We start from the raw sequence: 21,432 nt of genomic DNA, 5'->3' as shown, positions 1-21,432 counted from the left end.
AGGAGAAGATGGAGCAGGAAACGAAGATGGATGAAGACAATAATGAAGATGATCAAGATGAAAACGAAGACTAAGATGAAAACAATAAATATAAATGAGGAAAATGAAGATGAAGACAAAGACGAAGATGAAAACGAAGACTAAGAAGATGAAAACAATAAATACAAATGAGGAAAATGAAGATGAAGACAAAGACGAAGATGAAAATGAAGACGAAGATTAAGAAAATGAAGACGATGAAGACGAAGACGATGAAGATAATGAAGACAATGAAGACGAAGACGATGAAGACAAAGATGATGAAGACGAAGACGATGAAGACAAAGATGAAGACGAAGACGATGAAGATAATGAAGACAATGAAGACGAAGACGATGAAGACAAAGACGATGAAGACGAAGACGAAGACGATGAAGACGAAGACGATGACGAAGACGATGAAGACGAAGACGATGAAGACGAAGATAATTAAGACAAAGACAATGAAGATAAAAAGACAAAGACGAAGATGAAGATGAAAACAGACAAAGATATAGACGAAGACGATGAAGATGAAGAACATGAAGATGAAGAAAATGAAAATGAACAGGAGGAGTTAGGAGGAGAAGGTGGAGGGGGGGAGAAGGTGGAGGGGGGAGAAGGTGGAGGGGGGAGAAGGTGGAGGGGGGAGAAGGTGGAGGGGGGGAGAAGGTGGAGGGGGGGAGAAGGTGGAGGGGGGGAGAAGGTGGAGGGGGGGAGAAGGTGGAGGGGGGGAGAAGGTGGAGGGGGGAGAAGGTGGAGGGGGGAGAAGGTGGAGGGGGGGAGAAGGTGGAGGGGGGGAGAAGGTGGAGGGGGGGAGAAGGTGGAGGGGGGAGAAGGTGGAGGGGGGAGAAGGTGGAGGGGGGAGAAGGTGGAGTGGGGAGAAGGTGGAGTGGGGAGAAGGTGGAGTGGGGAGAAGGTGGAGGGGGAGAATGTGGAGGGGGAGAATGTGGAGGGGGAGAAGGTGGAGGGGGAGAAGGTGGAGGGGGGAGAAGGTGGAGGGGGAGAAGGTGGAGGGGGGAGAAGGTGGAGGGGGGAGAAGGTGGAGGGGGAGAAGGTGGAGGGGGAGAAGGTGGAGGGGGGAGAAGGTGGAGGGGGGAGAAGGTGGAGGGGGGAGAAGGTGGAGGGGGGAGAAGGTGGAGGGGGGAGAAGGTGGAGGGGGGAGAAGGTGGAGGGGGGAGAAGGTGGAGGGGGGAGAAGGTGGAGGGGGGAGAAGGTGGAGGGGGGAGAAGGTGGAGGGGGGAGAAGGTGGAGGGGGGAGAAGGTGGAGGGGGGAGAAGGTGGAGGGGGGAGAAGGTGGAGGGGGGAGAAGGTGGAGGGGGGAGAAGGTGGAGGGGGGAGAAGGTGGAGGGGGGAGAAGGTGGAGGGGGGAGAAGGTGGAGGGGGGAGAAGGTGGAGGAAGAGAAGAAGATGGAGGAAAAGAGGAGGAAGGAGGAGAAGGTGGGGAGGAGAAGATGGAGGGGAGGTGATGGAAAAGATGGAAGATTAGATGGAGGAGATGAAAGAGGAAGAGGAGAAGGTGGAGGAGGATGAGAAGATGATGCTGAAGATGACAACGAAGATGAAGATGAAAACGAAAGCAAAAAGATGAAGGCAAAGAAGACGAAAATGAAGATAAAGAAGACGAAGATGAAAAACATGAAGATGTAAAAGATGATGAGAATGAGAAGTAGGAGTAGAAGATGGAGGAGGAGGAGGAGAAAATAGATGGAGAAGGAGAAGAAGATGAAGGAGGAGGGGGAGGAGATGGAGAATGAGGAGGAGGTGCACATGAAGGAGGAGAGGGAGGAGGAGGAGAAGGACCAGGACAAGATGAAGGAGGAGGATGAGGGGAAGATGAAAGAGGAGAAGGAGAATGAGGAGGTGCAGATGAAGGAGAAGGACAGAAAGGGAGAAGATGGAGGAGACAACATGAAGGAGAAGGAGAAGATAAAGGAGGAGAGGAGGAGGAGGACAGGAAGGAAAAGATGGAGGAGGAGGACCAGGACAAGATGGAGAAGGAGGAGAGGGAGGGGGAGCAGGAGCAGAGGGGGGGGGGAGCATAGCAGATGGGAGGGGGGAGCGGAGGAGAAGGTGGAGGGGAGGAGACGGAGAATGAGACCATGGAAGAGGACATGAAGGTGAAGGATGATGAAGAGTAGGAGAAAATGGAGGAGTAAAAGAAGATAGAGGAGGAGTTGAAGGAGGATGAGGTGGCGGAGGAGAAGATGAAGTAGGAGGAGGAGAAAATGAAAGAGGAGCAGGAGAAGGAACAGATGAAGCAGAGGAGAAAGAGATAAAGGAAAAGATGGAGCAGGAGCAGAAGATGGAGGGGGAGGAGAAGATCAAAGAGGATAAGGAGGAGAAGATGAAGGGTAGGAGGTGGAGGGGGGAGAAGGTGGAGGGGGGAGAAGGTGGAGGGGGGAGAAGGTGGAGGGGGGAGAAGGTGGAGGGGGGAGAAGGTGGAGGGGGGAGAAGGTGGAGGGGGGAGAAGGTGGAGGGGGGAGAAGGTGGAGGGGGGAGAAGGTGGAGGGGGGAGAAGGTGGAGGGGGGAGAAGGTGGAGGGGGGAGAAGGTGGAGGGGGGAGAAGGTGGAGGGGGGAGAAGGTGGAGGAAGAGAAGAAGATGGAGGAAAAGAGGAGGAAGGAGGAGAAGGTGGGGAGGAGAAGATGGAGGGGAGGTGATGGAAAAGATGGAAGATTAGATGGAGGAGATGAAAGAGGAAGAGGAGAAGGTGGAGGAGGATGAGAAGATGATGCTGAAGATGACAACGAAGATGAAGATGAAAACGAAAGCAAAAAGATGAAGGCAAAGAAGACGAAAATGAAGATAAAGAAGACGAAGATGAAAAACATGAAGATGTAAAAGATGATGAGAATGAGAAGTAGGAGTAGAAGATGGAGGAGGAGGAGGAGAAAATAGATGGAGAAGGAGAAGAAGATGAAGGAGGAGGGGGAGGAGATGGAGAATGAGGAGGAGGTGCACATGAAGGAGGAGAGGGAGGAGGAGGAGAAGGACCAGGACAAGATGAAGGAGGAGGATGAGGGGAAGATGAAAGAGGAGAAGGAGAATGAGGAGGTGCAGATGAAGGAGAAGGACAGAAAGGGAGAAGATGGAGGAGACAACATGAAGGAGAAGGAGAAGATAAAGGAGGAGAGGAGGAGGAGGACAGGAAGGAAAAGATGGAGGAGGAGGACCAGGACAAGATGGAGAAGGAGGAGAGGGAGGGGGAGCAGGAGCAGAGGGGGGGGGGAGCATAGCAGATGGGAGGGGGGAGCGGAGGAGAAGGTGGAGGGGAGGAGACGGAGAATGAGACCATGGAAGAGGACATGAAGGTGAAGGATGATGAAGAGTAGGAGAAAATGGAGGAGTAAAAGAAGATAGAGGAGGAGTTGAAGGAGGATGAGGTGGCGGAGGAGAAGATGAAGTAGGAGGAGGAGAAAATGAAAGAGGAGCAGGAGAAGGAACAGATGAAGCAGAGGAGAAAGAGATAAAGGAAAAGATGGAGCAGGAGCAGAAGATGGAGGGGGAGGAGAAGATCAAAGAGGATAAGGAGGAGAAGATGAAGGGTAGGAGGTGGAGGAGGTGGAGGGGATGGAAAGATTGAGGAGAAAGTGGAGGGGAGATGGAGGAGGAGGAGATGGAGTAGGGGAGGTGGAGGAAAACATGGAGGAGAAGATGGAGCAGGAAACGAAGATGGATGAGGACAATAATGAAGATGATCAAGATGAAAACGAAGACTAAGAAGATGAAAACAATAAATACAAATGAGGAAAATGAAGATGAAGACAAAGACGAAGATGAAAACGAAGACTAAGAAGATGAAAACAATAAATACAAATGAGGAAAATGAAGATGAAGACAAAGACGAAGATGAAAATGAAGACGAAGATTAAGAAAATGAAGACGATGAAGACGAAGACGATGAAGATAATGAAGACAATGAAGACGAAGACGATGAAGACAAAGACGATGAAGACGAAGACGATGAAGATAATGAAGACAATGAAGACGAAGACGATGAAGATAATGAAGACAATGAAGACAAAGACGATGAAGATAATGAAGACGATGAAGACGAAGACGAAGACGATGAAGACGAAGACGATGAAGACGAAGACGATGAAGACGAAGACGATGAAGACGATGAAGACGAAGATAATTAAGACAAAGACAATGAAGATAAAAAGACAAAGACGAAGATGAAGATGAAAACAGACAAAGATATAGACGAAGACGAAGAACATGACGAAGATGAAGAAAATGAAAATGAACAGGAGGAGTTAGGAGGAGAAGATGGAGGGGGGAGAAGGTGGAGGGGGGAGAAGGTGGAGGGGGGAGAAGGTGGAGGGGGGAGAAGGTGGAGGGGGGAGAAGGTGGAGGGGGGAGAAGGTGGAGGAAGAGAAGAAGATGGAGGAAAAGAGGAGGAAGGAGGAGAAGGTGGGGAGGAGAAGATGGAGGGGAGGTGATGGAAAAGATGGAAGAGAAGATGGAGGAGATGAAAGAGGAAGAGGAGAAGGTGGAGAAGGTGGAGGGGGGAGAAGGTGGAGGGGGGAGAAGGTGGAGGGGGGAGAAGGTGGAGGGGGGAGAAGGTGGAGGGGGGAGAAGGTGGAGGGGGGAGAAGGTGGAGGGGGGAGAAGGTGGAGGGGGGGAGAAGGTGGAGGGGGAGAAGGTGGAGGGGGGAGAAGGTGGAGGGGGGAGAAGATGGAGGGGAGGTGATGGAAAAGATGGAAGAGAAGATGGAGGAGATGAAAGAGGAAGAGGAGAAGGTGGAGGAGGATGAGAAGATGATGCTGAAGATGACAACGAAGATGAAGATGAAAACGAAAGCAAAAAGATGAAGGCAAAGAAGACGAAAATGAAGATAAAGAAGACGAAGATGAAAAACATGAAGATGTAAAAGATGATGAGAATGAGAAGTAGGAGTAGAAGATGGAGGAGGAGGAGATGGAGTAGGGGAGGTGGAGGAAAACATGGAGGAGAAGATGGAGCAGGAAACGAAGATGGATGAAGACAATAATGAAGATGATCAAGATGAAAACGAAGACTAAGAAGATGAAAACAATAAATACAAATGAGGAAAATGAAGATGAAGACAAAGACGAAGATGAAAACGAAGACGAAGATTAAGAAAATGAAGACAATGAAGACGAAGACGATGAAGACAAAGACGACGAAGACGAAGACGATGAAGACGAAGATAATTAAGACAAAGACAATGAAGAAAAAAAGACAAAGACGAAGATGAAGATGAAAACAGACAAAGATATAGACGAAGACGATGAAGATGAAGAACATGACGAAGATGTAGAAAATGAAAATGAACAGGAGGAGAAGGTGGAGGGGGGAGAAGGTGGAGGGGGGAGAAGGTGGAGGGGGAGAAGGTGGAGGGGGAGAAGGTGGAGGGGGAGAAGGTGGAGGGGGGAGAAGGTGGAGGGGGGAGAAGGTGGAGGGGGGAGAAGGTGGAGGGGGGAGAAGGTGGAGGGGGGAGAAGGTGGAGGGGAGGAGACGGAGAATGAGACCATGGAAGAGGACATGAAGGTGAAGGATGATGAAGAGTAGGAGAAAATGGAGGAGTAAAAGAAGATAGAGGAGGAGTTGAAGGAGGATGAGGAGGCGGAGGTGATGAAAGAGAGGAGGAAATGGAGGAGAAGATGAAGTAGGAGGAGGATAAAATGAAAGAGGAGCAGGAGAAGGAACAGATGAAGCAGAGGAGAAAGAGATAAAGGAAAAGATGGAGCAGGAGCAGAAGATGGAGGGGGAGAAGATCAAAGAGGATAAGGAGGAGAAGATGAAGGGTAGGAGGTGGATGAGGTGGAGGGGATGGAAAGATTGAGGAGAAAGTGGAGGGGAGATGGAGGAGGAGGAGATGGAGTAGGGGAGGTGGAGGAAAACATGGAGGAGAAGATGGAGCAGGAAACGAAGATGGATGAAGACAATAATGAAGATGATCAAGATGAAAACGAAGACTAAGAAGATGAAAACAATAAATACAAATGAGGATAATGAAGATGAAGACAAAGACGAAGATGAAAACGAAGACGAAGATTAAGAAAATGAAGACGATGAAGACGAAGACGATGAAGATAATGAAGACAATGAAGACGAAGACGATGAAGATAATGAAGACAATGAAGACGAAGACGATGAAGACAAAGACGACGAAGACGAAGACGATGAAGACGAAGATAATTAAGACAAAGACAATGAAGATAAAAAGACAAAGACGAAGATGAAGATGAAAACAGACAAAGATATAGACGAAGACGATGAAGATGAAGAACATGACGAAGATGAAGAAAATGAAAATGAACAGGAGGAGTTAGGGGGAGAAGGTGGAGGGGGGAGAAGGTGGAGGGGGGAGAAGGTGGAGGGGGGAGAAGGTGGAGGGGGGAGAAGGTGGAGGGGGGAGAAGGTGGAGGGGAGGAGACGGAGAATGAGACCATGGAAGAGGACATGAAGGTGAAGGATGATGAAGAGTAGGAGAAAATGGAGGAGTAAAAGAAGATAGAGGAGGAGTTGAAGGAGGATGAGGAGGCGGAGGTGATGAAAGAGAGGAGGAAATGGAGGAGAAGATGAAGTAGGAGGAGGATAAAATGAAAGAGGAGCAGGAGAAGGAACAGATGAAGCAGAGGAGAAAGAGATAAAGGAAAAGATGGAGCAGGAGCAGAAGATGGAGGGGGAGAAGATCAAAGAGGATAAGGAGGAGAAGATGAAGGGTAGGAGGTGGATGAGGTGGAGGGGATGGAAAGATTGAGGAGAAAGTGGAGGGGAGATGGAGGAGGAGGAGATGGAGTAGGGGAGGTGGAGGAAAACATGGAGGAGAAGATGGAGCAGGAAACGAAGATGGATGAAGACAATAATGAAGATGATCAAGATGAAAACGAAGACTAAGAAGATGAAAACAATAAATACAAATGAGGATAATGAAGATGAAGACAAAGACGAAGATGAAAACGAAGACGAAGATTAAGAAAATGAAGACGATGAAGACGAAGACGATGAAGATAATGAAGACAATGAAGACGAAGACGATGAAGATAATGAAGACAATGAAGACGAAGACGATGAAGACAAAGACGACGAAGACGAAGACGATGAAGACGAAGATAATTAAGACAAAGACAATGAAGATAAAAAGACAAAGACGAAGATGAAGATGAAAACAGACAAAGATATAGACGAAGACGATGAAGATGAAGAACATGACGAAGATGAAGAAAATGAAAATGAACAGGAGGAGTTAGGGGGAGAAGGTGGAGGGGGGAGAAGGTGGAGGGGGGAGAAGGTGGAGGGGAGGAGACGGAGAATGAGACCATGGAAGAGGACATGAAGGTGAAGGATGATGAAGAGTAGGAGAAAATGGAGGAGTAAAAGAAGATAGAGGAGGAGTTGAAGGAGGATGAGGAGGCGGAGGTGATGAAAGAGAGGAGGAAATGGAGGAGAAGATGAAGTAGGAGGAGGATAAAATGAAAGAGGAGCAGGAGAAGGAACAGATGAAGCAGAGGAGAAAGAGATAAAGGAAAAGATGGAGCAGGAGCAGAAGATGGAGGGGGAGAAGATCAAAGAGGATAAGGAGGAGAAGATGAAGGGTAGGAGGTGGATGAGGTGGAGGGGATGGAAAGATTGAGGAGAAAGTGGAGGGGAGATGGAGGAGGAGGAGATGGAGTAGGGGAGGTGGAGGAAAACATGGAGGAGAAGATGGAGCAGGAAACGAAGATGGATGAAGACAATAATGAAGATGATCAAGATGAAAACGAAGACTAAGAAGATGAAAACAATAAATACAAATGAGGATAATGAAGATGAAGACAAAGACGAAGATGAAAACGAAGACGAAGATTAAGAAAATGAAGACGATGAAGACGAAGACGATGAAGATAATGAAGACAATGAAGACGAAGACGATGAAGATAATGAAGACAATGAAGACGAAGACGATGAAGACAAAGACGACGAAGACGAAGACGATGAAGACGAAGATAATTAAGACAAAGACAATGAAGATAAAAAGACAAAGACGAAGATGAAGATGAAAACAGACAAAGATATAGACGAAGACGATGAAGATGAAGAACATGACGAAGATGAAGAACATGACGAAGATGAAGAAAATGAAAATGAACAGGAGGAGTTAGGGGGAGAAGGTGGAGGGGGGGGGAGAAGGTGGAGGGGGGGGAGAAGGTGGAGGGGGGGAGAAGGTGGAGGGGGGGAGAAGGTGGAGGGGGGGAGAAGGTGGAGGGGGGGAGAAGGTGGAGGGGGGGAGAAGGTGGAGGGGGGGAGAAGGTGGAGGGGGGGAGAAGGTGGAGGGGGGGAGAAGGTGGAGGGGGGGGAGAAGGTGGAGGGGGGGAGAAGGTGGAGGGGGGGGAGAAGGTGGAGGGGGGGGAGAAGGTGGAGGGGGGGAGAAGGTGGAGGGGGGGAGAAGGTGGGAGGGGGGGAGAAGGTGGAGGGGGGGAGAAGGTGGAGGGGGGGAGAAGGTGGAGGGGGGGAGAAGGTGGAGGGGGGGGAGAAGGTGGAGGGGGGGAGAAGGTGGAGGGGGGGAGAAGGTGGGAGGGGGGGGAGAAGGTGGAGGGGGGGAGAAGGTGGAGGGGGGGAGAAGGTGGAGGGGGGGGAGAAGGTGGAGGGGGGGAGAAGGTGGAGGGGGGGGAGAAGGTGGAGGGGGGGAGAAGGTGGAGGGGGGGGAGAAGGTGGAGGGGGGGAGAAGGTGGAGGGGGGGGAGAAGGTGGAGGGGGGGAGAAGGTGGAGGGGGGGAGAAGGTGGAGGGGGGGAGAAGGTGGAGGGGGGGGAGAGGTGGAGGGGGGGAGAAGGTGGAGGGGGGGAGAAGGTGGAGGGGGGGAGAAGGTGGAGGGGGGGAGAAGGTGGAGGGGGGGGAGAAGGTGGAGGGGGGGGAGAAGGTGGAGGGGGGGAGAAGGTGGAGGGGGGGAGAAGGTGGAGGGGGGTGAGAAGGTGGAGGGGGGGGAGAAGGTGGAGGGGGGGGAGAAGGTGGAGGGGGGGAGAAGGTGGAGGGGGGGGAGAGGTGGAGGGGGGGGAGAAGGTGGAGGGGGGGAGAAGGTGGAGGGGGGGAGAAGGTGGAGGGGGGGAGAAGGTGGAGGGGGGGAGAAGGTGGGGGGGGGAGAAGGTGGAGGGGGGGGAGAAGGTGGAGGGGGGGGAGAAGGTGGAGGGGGGGAGAAGGTGGAGGGGGGGAGAAGATGGAAGGGGGGAGAAGATGGAGGGGGAGGAGAAGATGAAGGGTAGGAGGTGGAGGAGGTGGAGGGGGATGGAAGATTGAGGAGAAGTGGAGGGGAGATGGAGTAGGGGAGGTGGAGGAAAACATGGAGGAGAAGATGGAGCAGGAAACGAAGATGGATGAAGACAAAAACAATAAATACAAATGAGGAAAATGAAGATGAAGACAAAGACGAAGATGAAACGAAGACTAAGAAGATGAAAACAATAAATACAAATGAGGAAAATGAAGATGAAGACAAAGACGAAGATGAAAACGAAGACTAAGAAGATGAAAACAATAAATACAAATGAGGAAAATGAAGATGAAGACAAAGACGAAGATGAAAACGAAGACGAAGATTAAGAAAATGAAGACGATGAAGACGAAGACGATGAAGATAATGAAGACAATGAAGACGAAGACGATGAAGATAATGAAAGACAATGAAGACGAAGACGATGAAGACAAGACGACGAAGACGAAGACGATGAAGACGAAGATAATTAAGACAAAGACAATGAAGATAAAAAGACAAAGACGAAGATGAAGATGAAAACAGACAAAGATATAGACGAAGCCGATGAAGATGAAGAACATGACGAAGATGAAGAAAATGAAATGAACAGGAGGAGTTAGGGGGAGAAGGTGGAGGGGGGGAGGGGGGGGAGAAGGTGGAGGGGGGAGAAGGTGGAGGGGGGAGAAGGTGGAGGGGGGAGAAGGTGGAGGGGGGAGAAGGTGGAGGGGGGAGAAGGTGGAGGGGGGAGAAGGTGGAGGGGGGAGAAGGTGGAGGGGGGTGAAGGTGGAGGGGGGTGAAGGTGGAGGGGGGAGAAGGTGGAGGGGGGAGAAGGTGGAGGGGGGAGAAGGTGGAGGGGGGAGAAGGTGGAGGGGGAGAAGGTGGAGGGGGAGAAGGTGGAGGGGGAGAAGGTGGAGGGGGAGAAGGTGGAGGGGGAGAAGGTGGAGGAAGAGAAGAAGATGGAGGAAAAGAGGAGGAAGGAGGAGAAGGTGGGGAGGAGAAGATGGAGGGGAGGTGATGGAAAAAGATGGAAGAGAAGATGGAGGAGATGAAAGAGGAAGAGGAGAAGGTGGAGAAGGTGGAGGGGGGGAGAAGGTGGAGGGGGGAGAAGGTGGAGGGGGGAGAAGGTGGAGGGGGGAGAAGGTGGAGGGGGGGAGAGGTGGAGGGGGGAGAAGGTGGAGGGGGGAGAAGGTGGAGGGGGGAGAAGGTGGAGGGGGGAGAAGGTGGAGGGGGGAGAAGGTGGAGGGGGAGAGGTGGAGGGGGGAGAAGGTGGAGGGGGGGAAGGTGGAGGGGGAGAAGGTGGAGGAAGAGAAGAAGATGGAGGAAAAGAGGAGGAAGGAGGAGAAGGTGGGAGGAGAAGATGGAGGGGAGGTGATGGAAAAGATGGAAGAGAAGATGGAGGAGATGAAAGAGGAAGAGGAGAAGGTGGAGGAGGATGAGAAGATGATGCTGAAGATGACAACGAAGATGAAGATGAAAACGAAAGCAAAAAGATGAAGGCAAAGAAGACGAAAATGAAGATAAGAAGACGAAGATGAAAAACATGAAGATGTAAAAGATGATGAGAATGAGAAGTAGGAGTAGAAGATGGAGGAGGAGGAGATGGAGTAGGGGAGGTGGAGGAAAACATGGAGGAGAAGATGGAGCAGGAAACGAAGATGGATGAAGACAATAATGAAGATGATCAAGATGAAAACGAAGACTAAGAAGATGAAAACAATAAATACAAATGAGGAAAATGAAGATGAAGACAAAGACGAAGATGAAAACGAAGACGAAGATTAAGAAAATGAAGACAATGAAGACGAAGACGATGAAGACAAAGACGACGAAGACGAAGACGATGAAGACGAAGATAATTAAGACAAAGACAATGAAGAAAAAAAGACAAAGACGAAGATGAAGATGAAAACAGACAAGATATAGACGAAGACGATGAAGATGAAGAACATGACGAAGATGTAGAAAATGAAAATGAACAGGAGGAGTTAGGAGGGAGAAGGTGGAGGGGGGAGAAGGTGGAGGGGGGAGAAGGTGGAGGGGGGAGAAGGTGGAGGGGGGAGAAGGTGGAGGGGGGAGAAGGTGGAGGGGGGAGAAGGTGGAGGGGGGAGAAGGTGGAGGGGGGAGAAGGTGGAGGGGGGAGAAGGTGGAGGGGGGAGAAGGTGGAGGGGGGAGAAGGTGGAGGGGGGAGAAGGTGGAGGGGGGGAGAAGGTGGAGGGGGGGAGAAGGTGGAGGGGGGGGAGAAGGTGGAGGGGGGAGAAGGTGGAGGGGGGAGAAGGTGGAGGGGGGAGAAGGTGGAGGGGGGAGAAGGTGGAGGGGGGAGAAGGTGGAGGGGGGAGAAGGTGGAGGGGGGAGAAGGTGGAGGAAGAGAAGAAGATGGAGGAAAAGAGGAGGAAGGAGGAGAAGGTGGGGAGGAGAAGATGGAGGGGAGGTGATGGTAAAGATGGAAGAGAAGATGGAGGAGATGAAAGAGGAAGAGGAGAAGGTGGAGGAGGATGAGAAGATGATGCTGAAGATGACAACGAAGATGAAGATGAAAACGAAAGCAAAAAGATGAAGGCAAAGACGAAAATGAAGATAAAGAAGACGAAGATGAAAAACATGAAGATGTAAAAGATGATGAGAATGAGAAGTAGGAGTAGAAGATGGAGGAGGAGGAGGAGAAAATAGATGGAGAAGGAGAAGAAGATGGAGGAGGGGGAGGAGATGGAGAATGAGGAGGACGTGCACATGAAGGAGGAGAGGGAGGAGGAGGAGAAGGACCAGGACAAGATGAAGGAGGAGGAGGAGGGGAAGATAAAAGAGGAGAAGGAGAATGAGGAGGTGCAGATGAAGGAGAAGAAGGACAGAAAGGGAGAAGATGGAGGAGACAACATGAAGGAGAAGGAGAAGATAAAGGAGGAGAGGAGGAGGAGGACAGTAAGGAAAAGATGGAGGAGGAGGACCAGGATAAGATGGAGAAGGAGGAGAGGGAGGGGGAGCAGGGGGGGGGGGGAGCATAGCAGATGGGGGGGGAGCGGAGGAGAAGGTGGAGGGGAGGACATGAAGAGGACATGAAGGTGAAGGATGATGAAGAGTAGGAGAAAATGGAGGAGTAAAAGAAGATAGAGGAGGAGTTGAAGGAGGATGAGGAGGCAGAGGAGATGAAAGAGAGGAGGAAATGGAGGAGAAGATGAAGTAGGAGGAGGAGAAAATGAAAGAGGAGCAGGAGAAAATGAAAGAGGAGCAGGAGAAGGAACAGATGAAGCAGAGGAGAAAGAGATAAAGTAATAGATGGAGCAGGAGCAGAAGATGGAGGGGGAGGAGAAGATCAAAGAGGATAAGGAGGAGCAGTTGAAGGGTAGGAGGTGAAGGAGATGGAGGGGCTGGAAAGATTGAGGAGAAAGTGGAGGGGAGATGGAGGAGGAGGAGATGGAGTAGGGTAGGTGGAGGAAAACATGGAGGAGAAGATGGAGGAAGAGAAGATTGAAAAGAAGATGGAGGAGAAGGATGAGAAGATGGAGCAGGAAATGAAGATGGATGAAGACAATAATGAAGATGATCAAGATGAAAACAAAGACTAAGAAGATGAAAACAATAAATACAAATGAGGAAAATGAAGATGAAGAAAAAGACGAAGATGAAAACGAAGACGAAGATTAAGAAAATGAAGACGATGAAGACGAAGACGTTGAAGATAATGAAGACAATGAAGACGAAGACGATGAAGACAAAGACGACGAAGACGAAGAAAACGAAGATAATTAAGACAAAGACGAAGATTAAAACAAAGATATAGACGAAGACGATGAAGATAAAAAGACAAAGATGAAGATGAAGATGAAAACAGACAAAGATATAGACGAAGACGATGAAGATGAAGAACATGACGAAGATGAAGAAAATGAAATTGAATAGGAGGAGTTAGGAGGAGAAGATGGAGGAGGGGGAGGAGGGGGAGGAGGGGGAGAAGGGGAAGAAGATGGAGGAGGAGGGGGAGGAGATGGAGAATGAGGAGGAGGTGCACATGGAGGAGAGGGAGGAGATGGAGAACGAGGAGGAGGTGCACATGGAGGAGAGGGAGGAGGAGGAGAAGGACCAGGACAAGATGGAGGAGGAGGAGGAGAGAAAGATGAAAGAGGATGAAAAAGAGAAGATGGAGGAGGAGAAGAAGCAGAATGAGGAGGAGGTGCAGATGAAAGAGAAGGAGGACGGAAAAGCAGAAGATGGAGGAGACAACATGAAGGAGGAGGACAGGAAGGAAAAGATGGAGGAGGAGGACCAGGACAAGATAGAGAAGGAGGAGGAGGAGATGGAAGAGAGGGAGGAGGAGCAGGAGCAGCAGAAAGGATGGAGAAGGAGGAGGAGGAGGGGAAGATGGAGGAGAAAGAGAAGAGGAAGGAGGAGAAAGAGAAGAGGAAGAAGGTAGGGAGGAGGATGAGAAGGGTAAGACTGAGGAGGAGATGATGAAGATGAAGACAAAGATGAAGAGAATGAAGATGAAGAACATGATGAAGATGAAGAAAATGAAGCTGTAGAATAGGAGGAGTAGAAGGAAGAGATGAAGGAGAGGAGGAGCGGGAGGAGGGGGGAGGAGGGGCAGAGATGGAGGGGGAGGAGGGGCAGAGATGGAGGAGGGGGGAGGAGGGGCAGAGATGGAGGAGGGGGAGGAGGGGCAGAGATGGAGGAGGGGGAGGAGGGGCAGAGATGGAGGAGGGGGAGGAGGGGCAGAGATGGAGGAGGGAGAGGTGGGGCAGAGATGGAGGAGGGAGAGGAGGGGCAGAGATGGAGGAGGGAGAGGAGGGGCAGAGATGGAGGAGGGGGAGGAGGGGCAGAGATGGAGGAGGGGAGGAGGGGCAGAGATGGAGGAGGGGAGGAGGGGCAGAGATGGAGGAGGGGGGAGGAGGGGCAGAGATGGAGGAGGGGGGGAGGAGGGGCAGAGATGGAGGAGGGGGAGGAGGGGCAGAGATGGAGGAGGGGGGAGGAGGGGTAGAGATGGAGGAGGGGGAGGAGGGGTAGAGATGGAGGAGGGGGAGGAGGGGTAGAGATGGAGGAGGGGGGGAGGAGGGTGGGAGGAGGGGTAGAGATGGAGGAGGGGGGAGGAGGGTGGGAGGGGGGTAGAGATGGAGGAGGGGGGTAGGAGGGGGGGAGGAGGGGTAGAGATGGAGGAGGGGGGAGGAGGGGTAGAGATGGAGGAGGTGGGGAGGAGGGGGAGGAGGGGTAGAGATGGAGGAGGTGGGGAGGAGGGGGAGGAGGGGTAGAGATGGAGGAGGGGGGAGGAGGGGTAGAGATGGAGGAGGGGGGAGGAGGGGTAGAGATGGAGGGGGGGAGGAGGGGTAGAGATGGAGGAGGGGGAGGAGGGGTAGAGATGGAGGAGGGGGAGGAGGGGTAGAGATGGAGGAGGGGGAGGAGGGGTAGAGATGGAGGAGGGGGAGGAGGGGTAGAGATGGAGGAGGGGGAGGAGGGGTAGAGATGGAGGAGGGGGAGGAGGGGTAGAGATGGAGGAGGGGGAGGAGGGGTAGAGATGGAGGAGGGGGAGGAGGGGTAGAGATGGAGGAGGGGGAGGAGGGGTAGAGATGGAGGAGGGGGAGGAGGGGTAGAGATGGAGGAGGGGGAGGAGGGGTAGAGATGGAGGAGGGGGAGGAGGGGTAGAGATGGAGGAGGGGGAGGAGGGGTAGAGATGGAGGAGGGGGAGGAGGGGTAGAGATGGAGGAGGGGGAGGAGGGGTAGAGATGGAGGAGGGGGAGGAGGGGTAGAGATGGAGGAGGGGGAGGAGGGGTAGAGATGGAGGAGGGGGAGGAGGGGTAGAGATGGAGGAGGGGGAGGAGGGGTAGAGATGGAGGAGGGGGAGGAGGGGTAGAGATGGAGGAGGGGGAGGAGGGGTAGAGATGGAGGAGGGGGAGGAGGGGTAGAGATGGAGGAGGGGGAGGAGGGGGTAGAGATGGAGGAGGGGGAGGAGGGGTAGAGATGGAGGAGGGGGAGGAGGGGTAGAGATGGAGGAGGGGGAGGAGGGGTAGAGATGGAGGAGGGGGAGGAGGGGTAGAGATGGAGGAGGGGGAGGAGGGGTAGAGATGGAGGAGGGGGAGGAGGGGTAGAGATGGAGGAGGGGGAGGGGGGGTAGAGATGGAGGAGGGGGAGGAGGGGTAGAGATGGAGGAGGGGGAGGAGGGGTAGAGATGGAGGAGGGGGAGGAGGGGTAGAGATGGAGGAGGGGGAGGAGGGGTAGAGATGGAGGAGGGGGAGGAGGGGTAGAGATGGAGGAGGGGGAGGAGGGGTAGAGATGGAGGAGGGGGAGGAGGGGTAGAGATGGAGGAGGGGTAGAGATGGAGGAGCGGGGGAGGAGGGGTAGAGATGGAGGAGCGGGGGAGGAGGGGTAGAGATGGAGGAGCGGGGGAGGAGGGGTAGAGATGGAGGAGCGGGGGAGGAGGGGTAGAGATGGAGGAGCGGGGGAGGAGGGGTAGAGATGGAGGAGCGGGGGAGGAGGGGTAGAGATGGAGGAGCGGGGGAGGAGGGGTAGAGATGGAGGAGCGGGGGAGGAGGGGTAGAGATGGAGGAGCGGGGGAGGAGGGGTAGAGATGGAGGAGCGGGGGAGGAGGGGTAGAGATGGAGGAGCGGGGGAGGAGGGGTAGAGATGGAGGAGCGGGGGAGGAGGGGTAGAGATGGAGGAGCGGGGGAGGAGGGGTAGAGATGGAGGAGGGGTAGAGATGGATGAGGGGGGAGGAGGGGTAGAGATGGAGGAGGGGGGAGGAGGGGTAGAGATGGAGGAGGGGGGGAGGAGGGGTAGAGATGGAGGAGCGGGGGAGGAGGGGTAGAGATGGAGGAGGGGTAGAGATGGAGGAGCGGGGGAGGAGGGGTAGAGATGGAGGAGCGGGGGAGGAGGGGTAGAGATGGAGGAGCGGGGGAGGAGGGGTAGAGATGGAGGAGCGGGGGAGGAGGGGTAGAGATGGAGGAGCGGGGGAGGAGGGGTAGAGATGGAGGAGCGGGGGAGGAGGGGTAGAGATGGAGGAGCGGGGGAGGAGGGGTAGAGATGGAGGAGGGGTAGAGATGGAGGAGGGGTAGAGATGGATGAGGGGTAGAGATGGAGGAGGGGGGAGGAGGGGTAGAGATGGAGGAGGGGGGGAGGAGGGGTAGAGATGGAGGAGTGGGGGAGGAGGGGTAGAGATGGAGGAGTGGGGGAGGAGGGGTAGAGATGGATGAGGGGGGAGGAGGGGTAGAGATGGAGGAGGGGGGAGGAGGGGTAGAGATGGAGGAGGGGGGAGGAGGGGTAGAGATGGAGGAGGGGGGGAGGAGGGGTAGAGATGGAGGAGGGGGGGAGGAGGGGTAGAGATGGAGGAGTGGGGGAGGAGGGGTAGAGATGGAGGAGTGGGGGAGGAGGGGTAGAGATGGAGGAGGGGGGAGGAGGGTAGAGATGGAGGGGGGGAGGAGGTGTAGAGATGGAGGAGGGGGGGAGGAGGTGTAGAGATGGAGGAGGGGGGAGGAGGGGTAGAGATGGAGGAGGGGGGAGGAGGGGTAGAGATGGAGGAGGGGGGAGGAGGGGTAGAGATGGAGGAGGGGGGAGGAGGGGTAGAGATGGAGGAGGGGGGAGGAGGGGTAGAGATGGAGGAGGGGGGAGGAGGGGTAGAGATGGAGGAGGGGGGGAGGAGGGGTAGAGATGGAGGAGGGGGGGAGGAGGGGTAGAGATGGAGGAGGGGGAGGAGGGGTAGAGATGGAGGAGGGGGGAGGAGGGGTAGAGATGGAGGAGGGGGGAGGAGGGGTAGAGATGGAGGAGGGGGGAGGAGGGGTAGAGATGGAGGAGGGGGGGAGGAGGGGTAGAGATGGAGGAGGGGGGGAGATGAAGGAAGAGGAGAAGATGGAAGAGGAGATGAAAATGAAGACAATGAAGATGAACAACATGAAGATGCAGATGAAAAACACGATGAAAATTAAGAAAATGAAGAAGAATAGTAGGAGGGGAAGTTGATGGAGCAGGAGAAGATGAAGTAGGAGGAGAAGATGAAAGAGGAAGAGAAGAGATGAAGCACAGGAGGAGAAGATGGAGGGGAGGAGGTGGAAGAGGAGGATGAGACAATTGAGTAGGAGGAGAAGGATAAGATAAGGGATGAGGGAAGACGAAGATGGAGGAGGGAGAGAAGATGGATGAGGGGGACAGGAAGGAGGAGGAGGACCAGGACAAGATGGAGGAGGAGGAGGGGTTGAAAGAGGTTGAGGAGGATGAATGGATTGAAGGATTACAACAAATTACCTACTGAAGGGATACAGGAGGTTTAACAGCATCTGTGAGAAGACTCAGCATTTTGAGTCCACAATTCCTTTCTTCCCACAGATGTTGCTTGGCCTGCTGATTTCCTGCAACAGGGTGTTTGATGCTCCAGGTTCCAACATCAGTAATCCCCAAAATTTAGAACAGGGGTTTCCAACCTTTTTCATGCCATGGACCAATACGATTAAGCATTGACCCCAGGTTGGGAACCCCGACTTAAAGAGACACGAGCCACACACAAATAGGACTAGTTTAGATGGGCAACTTGGACAGTCTGGAAGAGGACCTGCTTCCAAGCTGTTTGAATAACACAGGATAGGTCACAGCCCATGATCAGGGTAACCAATCTACTAATCCTTGACCATCATATACAGTCGGCCCTCCTTATCCGCGGATTCAACCAACCGCAGATCAGGAAAACCCGGAAGTTCTCTCTCTAGCATTCGTTGTTTGAGCATGTACAGACTATTTTTTTTGTCATTATTTCCTGAACAATACAGTATAACAACTATTTACATAGCATTTGCATTGTATTAGGTATTATAAGTAATCTAGAAATGACTTAAAAGTACAGGCAGTCCCCGGGTTATGAATGAGTTCCATTCCTGAGTCTGTCTAAGTCAGATTTGAAGTCAGAACAGGTACATCTGGTATTATTTAGCGTCAGTTAGTCAAACATTTTTCGTAGTATATAGTACATATTTTAGCTTTCTATGCATATAAAACACTTAAGAAACATATGTATTTCAATAATTAAACCATTGCATTGCTTAGTAATAATTGTAGCTTTCATCGGGGCAGGGCCTTTCACATGCTCCATTAAAATTGTTCCGATCGTTGACTGACATCGCCTAATGCTTTTCCAATGACTGATGGCATTTCACCTCTTTCTGACCGCTTTATTACTTCCACCTTATTTTCAATCGTTATAGTGATTACTTTTGTGAACAGAAACACTGCGGATTCAGAGCTGCGCTGGGTCCTAATGTTCACCGCACTGAGACAAGTTAAATAAAGTCCGGGATTCCGCTGGGTCCTAAGGACCACTGAACTGGGACGGGTTAAATAAGGGTCTTGAGCATCTGCGTTTTTTGGTATTCGCGTGTTGTCTCAGAACCAATCCCTAGCGGATAAGGAGGGCTAACTGTACTGCTTCCCACTTTGCTATTCAATGGGAGAAAGCATACAGAACACCGCAAACCCACAGGGATGTGAAGGGGGCGAAGACAAGCTTACATCGCAGGTTGCACTTTTCCGTCAGCGAGATCCTCAAGTAGTTGTGCTGCCTTCCAAATCTGTCCGTGAGGAAGGCTGAGAATGGCAGAGGCTGGGAATTAAAACGGCTCCTCCTTCCGAGTCCTGGTGACACCTAGTGAGGAAGTGGAGACATTAGCGGGGTAGGTTCCCATTTCATATGATTTCCTGAAGCTGATAACTAACTGGATGTCCCCATGCTCTGGTTGCTGAGAAATACGGAAGATGAGAGGAGTAAGCCACCTAGACTTTCTAGACTCAACATAGCTGTGGTAGCTCATTCAAATCCAATCATCTGTTCCAGCTTTCTCCTAGTTCTGAATGCCCCCTCAAAAACCAGTTCCACTGGGGTGGAGCTATAGAGATGCCGACTCAGGTGCTGTCTTTGTGGAGTTTGCATGTTTTCCCACTGAAGTGCACATTCCCTCCGGGTGCTCCTATATCCCCCAACACCCCAAGGATGTGTGGGCTGGAAGGGTGAACTGGCCGGTGCATGTGGGTGAGGGGTAGAATCGGAGAATAAAACAAATTAGAGTGGGATCAGTGCACAAACTGGAGATCTATAGCTGGTAAAGGCTCAATGGGCAAAGATGCATTTCTATATATCCCTGTTAACACTTCAGTCTTCACTGGGTAAACTTTCAGACACATAATTAAGTGTGCCTCACTGAAAAAGGTTATTCAAAGATGCTTTTATAAAGTGACTGAGTTTCAGTATGTTAAAAGTACCGAATGAACCCAAGCTGCTACTTAATAGATTAAAGGATGTGGGTCCCCCTGACACCTAGAGAAAGGCAGAGAGCAGGAGAAGACCAGTCTTCCACCATGTCCGATACTTATGTCCAGCCTTCAACATGATTTGATGAGTAGAGCCAGCCACGACTCTCAAACCCACAAATCCAGTCGGAGAACTGCTCCACCCTAACGCCCCTTTCCCGGTGCACTCAATAAACACGTCCAGGGACTGCTGTGCCAGCACTTGAAAAGAGTAGTTGAGTTATTTATAAAGAATTAACAAACTTTTGCTGCGTATGAGCATTCTGTTCCCTCTCATTCAGTAAAGCAGTGTACGAGGGTTCAGGTGTTACAGCATCAGTGAATCTTTAACACACACACACACAAAATGGGTTAAAACAGACCCTTTTTGTACTGGTTATGATCACTCTCCCAGCTAATGCAAGCCTTGGGCTGGATTTTACAAATACAGTCGCCGCCCTCCCCATTAATTACTGTACACTGAGTGAGTGAGTGTCTTTGGACGTAATCTGACTAAGCAGCCGCTGTCCCGAAGTGGAACCCATGAGCTCGCCTGGGGTTGAACTTTGCACTAGTCAACAAGAAACACAGTAAGTCCAAGCAAGAACAACGAGACTGGCCCGGGTCCAGAAATTTGTAGTGAAAGCATCATACCCAGCTATTGCAGGTTCACAAACACCAGCCCTGCTGGTTAACTACAGGAAGTACACACAGTCCCGTCAACACTCATAAACTCAGTTCCCAGAAATTCTAATCATCAACGTACACCTTGTGACCCAGCCCCTTCGCCAGCTCCAGTTCAATGCTGCCAAAATCTTCCATTTAAACAGCATCTGTAAAGCAGGAAAGCGTTCCAAGATGCTTATGTCAGTAGTCGGGCCATTTCAGCCCAGCTTGTCCATGATGCCTATCTACGCTAATCCATATTCCTCTAATCCCCTCCAAAGTACTTGCCCAAATACCTTTTAAATTGCTGTAATAGTATTGCCCTCCCCTACCACCCGACAGCTGAGTTCAGATATTCACTCAGTGTTATGCCAAAACCTACCCCCTAGATTGCCTTTAAACTTCTCTCCTCTTGTGCCTTCCAGTTATAAGGCATAGGAGGAGAATTAGGCCATTTGGCCCATTTAGTCAGCTCTGCCGTTCCATCATGACCAATTTAATATTCCTCTCAACCCCATTCTCCTACCTTCTCCCTGTAACCTTTGATGTCCTGACTAATCAAGAACCTATCAACCTATACCTTACATACACCCAATGCAGGTTCCCCCCACTATCCGAAGGTAGAGTGTTCCTATGAAACCGTAAGTTGAAATGGCATAAAGCGAAGAAGCAATTACCATTAATTTATATGGGGAAAATTTTTGAGCGTTCCCAGACCCAAAAAATAACCTACCAAATCATACCAAATAGCACATAAAACCTAAAATATAGTAAAACCAGGAATGATATGATAAATACACAACTATATAAAGTAGAAATAGTGTATTTACAGTGTAGTTTCACTTACCAGAATCGGGAAGGTTGAACCAAAACTGATCTGCAGAAAAAAATCAACTGGCATGTACACGCATGTGCACACATCTGCCCGCGCAAGGCTTCACAGTCATGGTAATTTTTTCCCCCGGGTAAACAAGTTTAAGGCGGGCGTCTTTTTTCATAAAAGCGAAAATACTCTTTCGGTTAGCGAAAACAGGTGCTAACGCAAGTCTTTCGTAAAAGCGAAGCTGCATAATGCTAAAATTCAGAAAGCCGGGGACACCTGTAACTTGGCCTGTACAGCTGTCTGTGGCAATGAATTCCAGAGATTCACCACACGCTGGCTTGAGAAATTTTTCCTCGTCTGTTCTAAATGGACCTCCTTCAATTATGAGGCTGTACCCTCAGGTCCTAGACTCACCCACTATAGGAAATATCCTCTCCACGTCCACACTATACAGGCTTTTCAATGTGTTTCAATGAGA

At 51.5% G+C, this 21,432-nt stretch overlaps 1 protein-coding gene and 1 pseudogene across 7 annotated transcripts in view; one reads left to right on the top strand and one right to left on the bottom strand.

Moving 5' to 3' along the window:
• The window catches only part of mocs1 (molybdenum cofactor synthesis 1), an 84,001-nt gene that overhangs the window by 49,820 nt on the left and 12,749 nt on the right, over window positions 1-21,432 (bottom strand). For 6 of the 7 annotated variants that reach the window (XM_073056041.1, XM_073056042.1, XM_073056044.1 and 3 more), the window contains exon 2: window positions 18,692-18,824. In XM_073056041.1, the coding sequence (XP_072912142.1) occupies window positions 18,692-18,824 (133 nt within the window). Of the gene's footprint in view, window positions 1-18,691; window positions 18,825-19,438; window positions 19,608-21,432 lie in introns of those variants that run through there. The other variant, XM_073056046.1, reaches the window with a different exon arrangement.
• On the top strand, window positions 1,726-13,625 carry LOC140733758 (uncharacterized; annotated as a pseudogene).

Source organism: Hemitrygon akajei, chromosome 9 (genome assembly GCF_048418815.1).
Source record: "Hemitrygon akajei chromosome 9, sHemAka1.3, whole genome shotgun sequence".
Taxonomy (NCBI): domain Eukaryota; kingdom Metazoa; phylum Chordata; class Chondrichthyes; order Myliobatiformes; family Dasyatidae; genus Hemitrygon; species Hemitrygon akajei.
The sequence above is the reverse complement of the archived record's forward strand: the minus strand, read 5'-3'. Positions and strand labels throughout refer to the sequence as shown.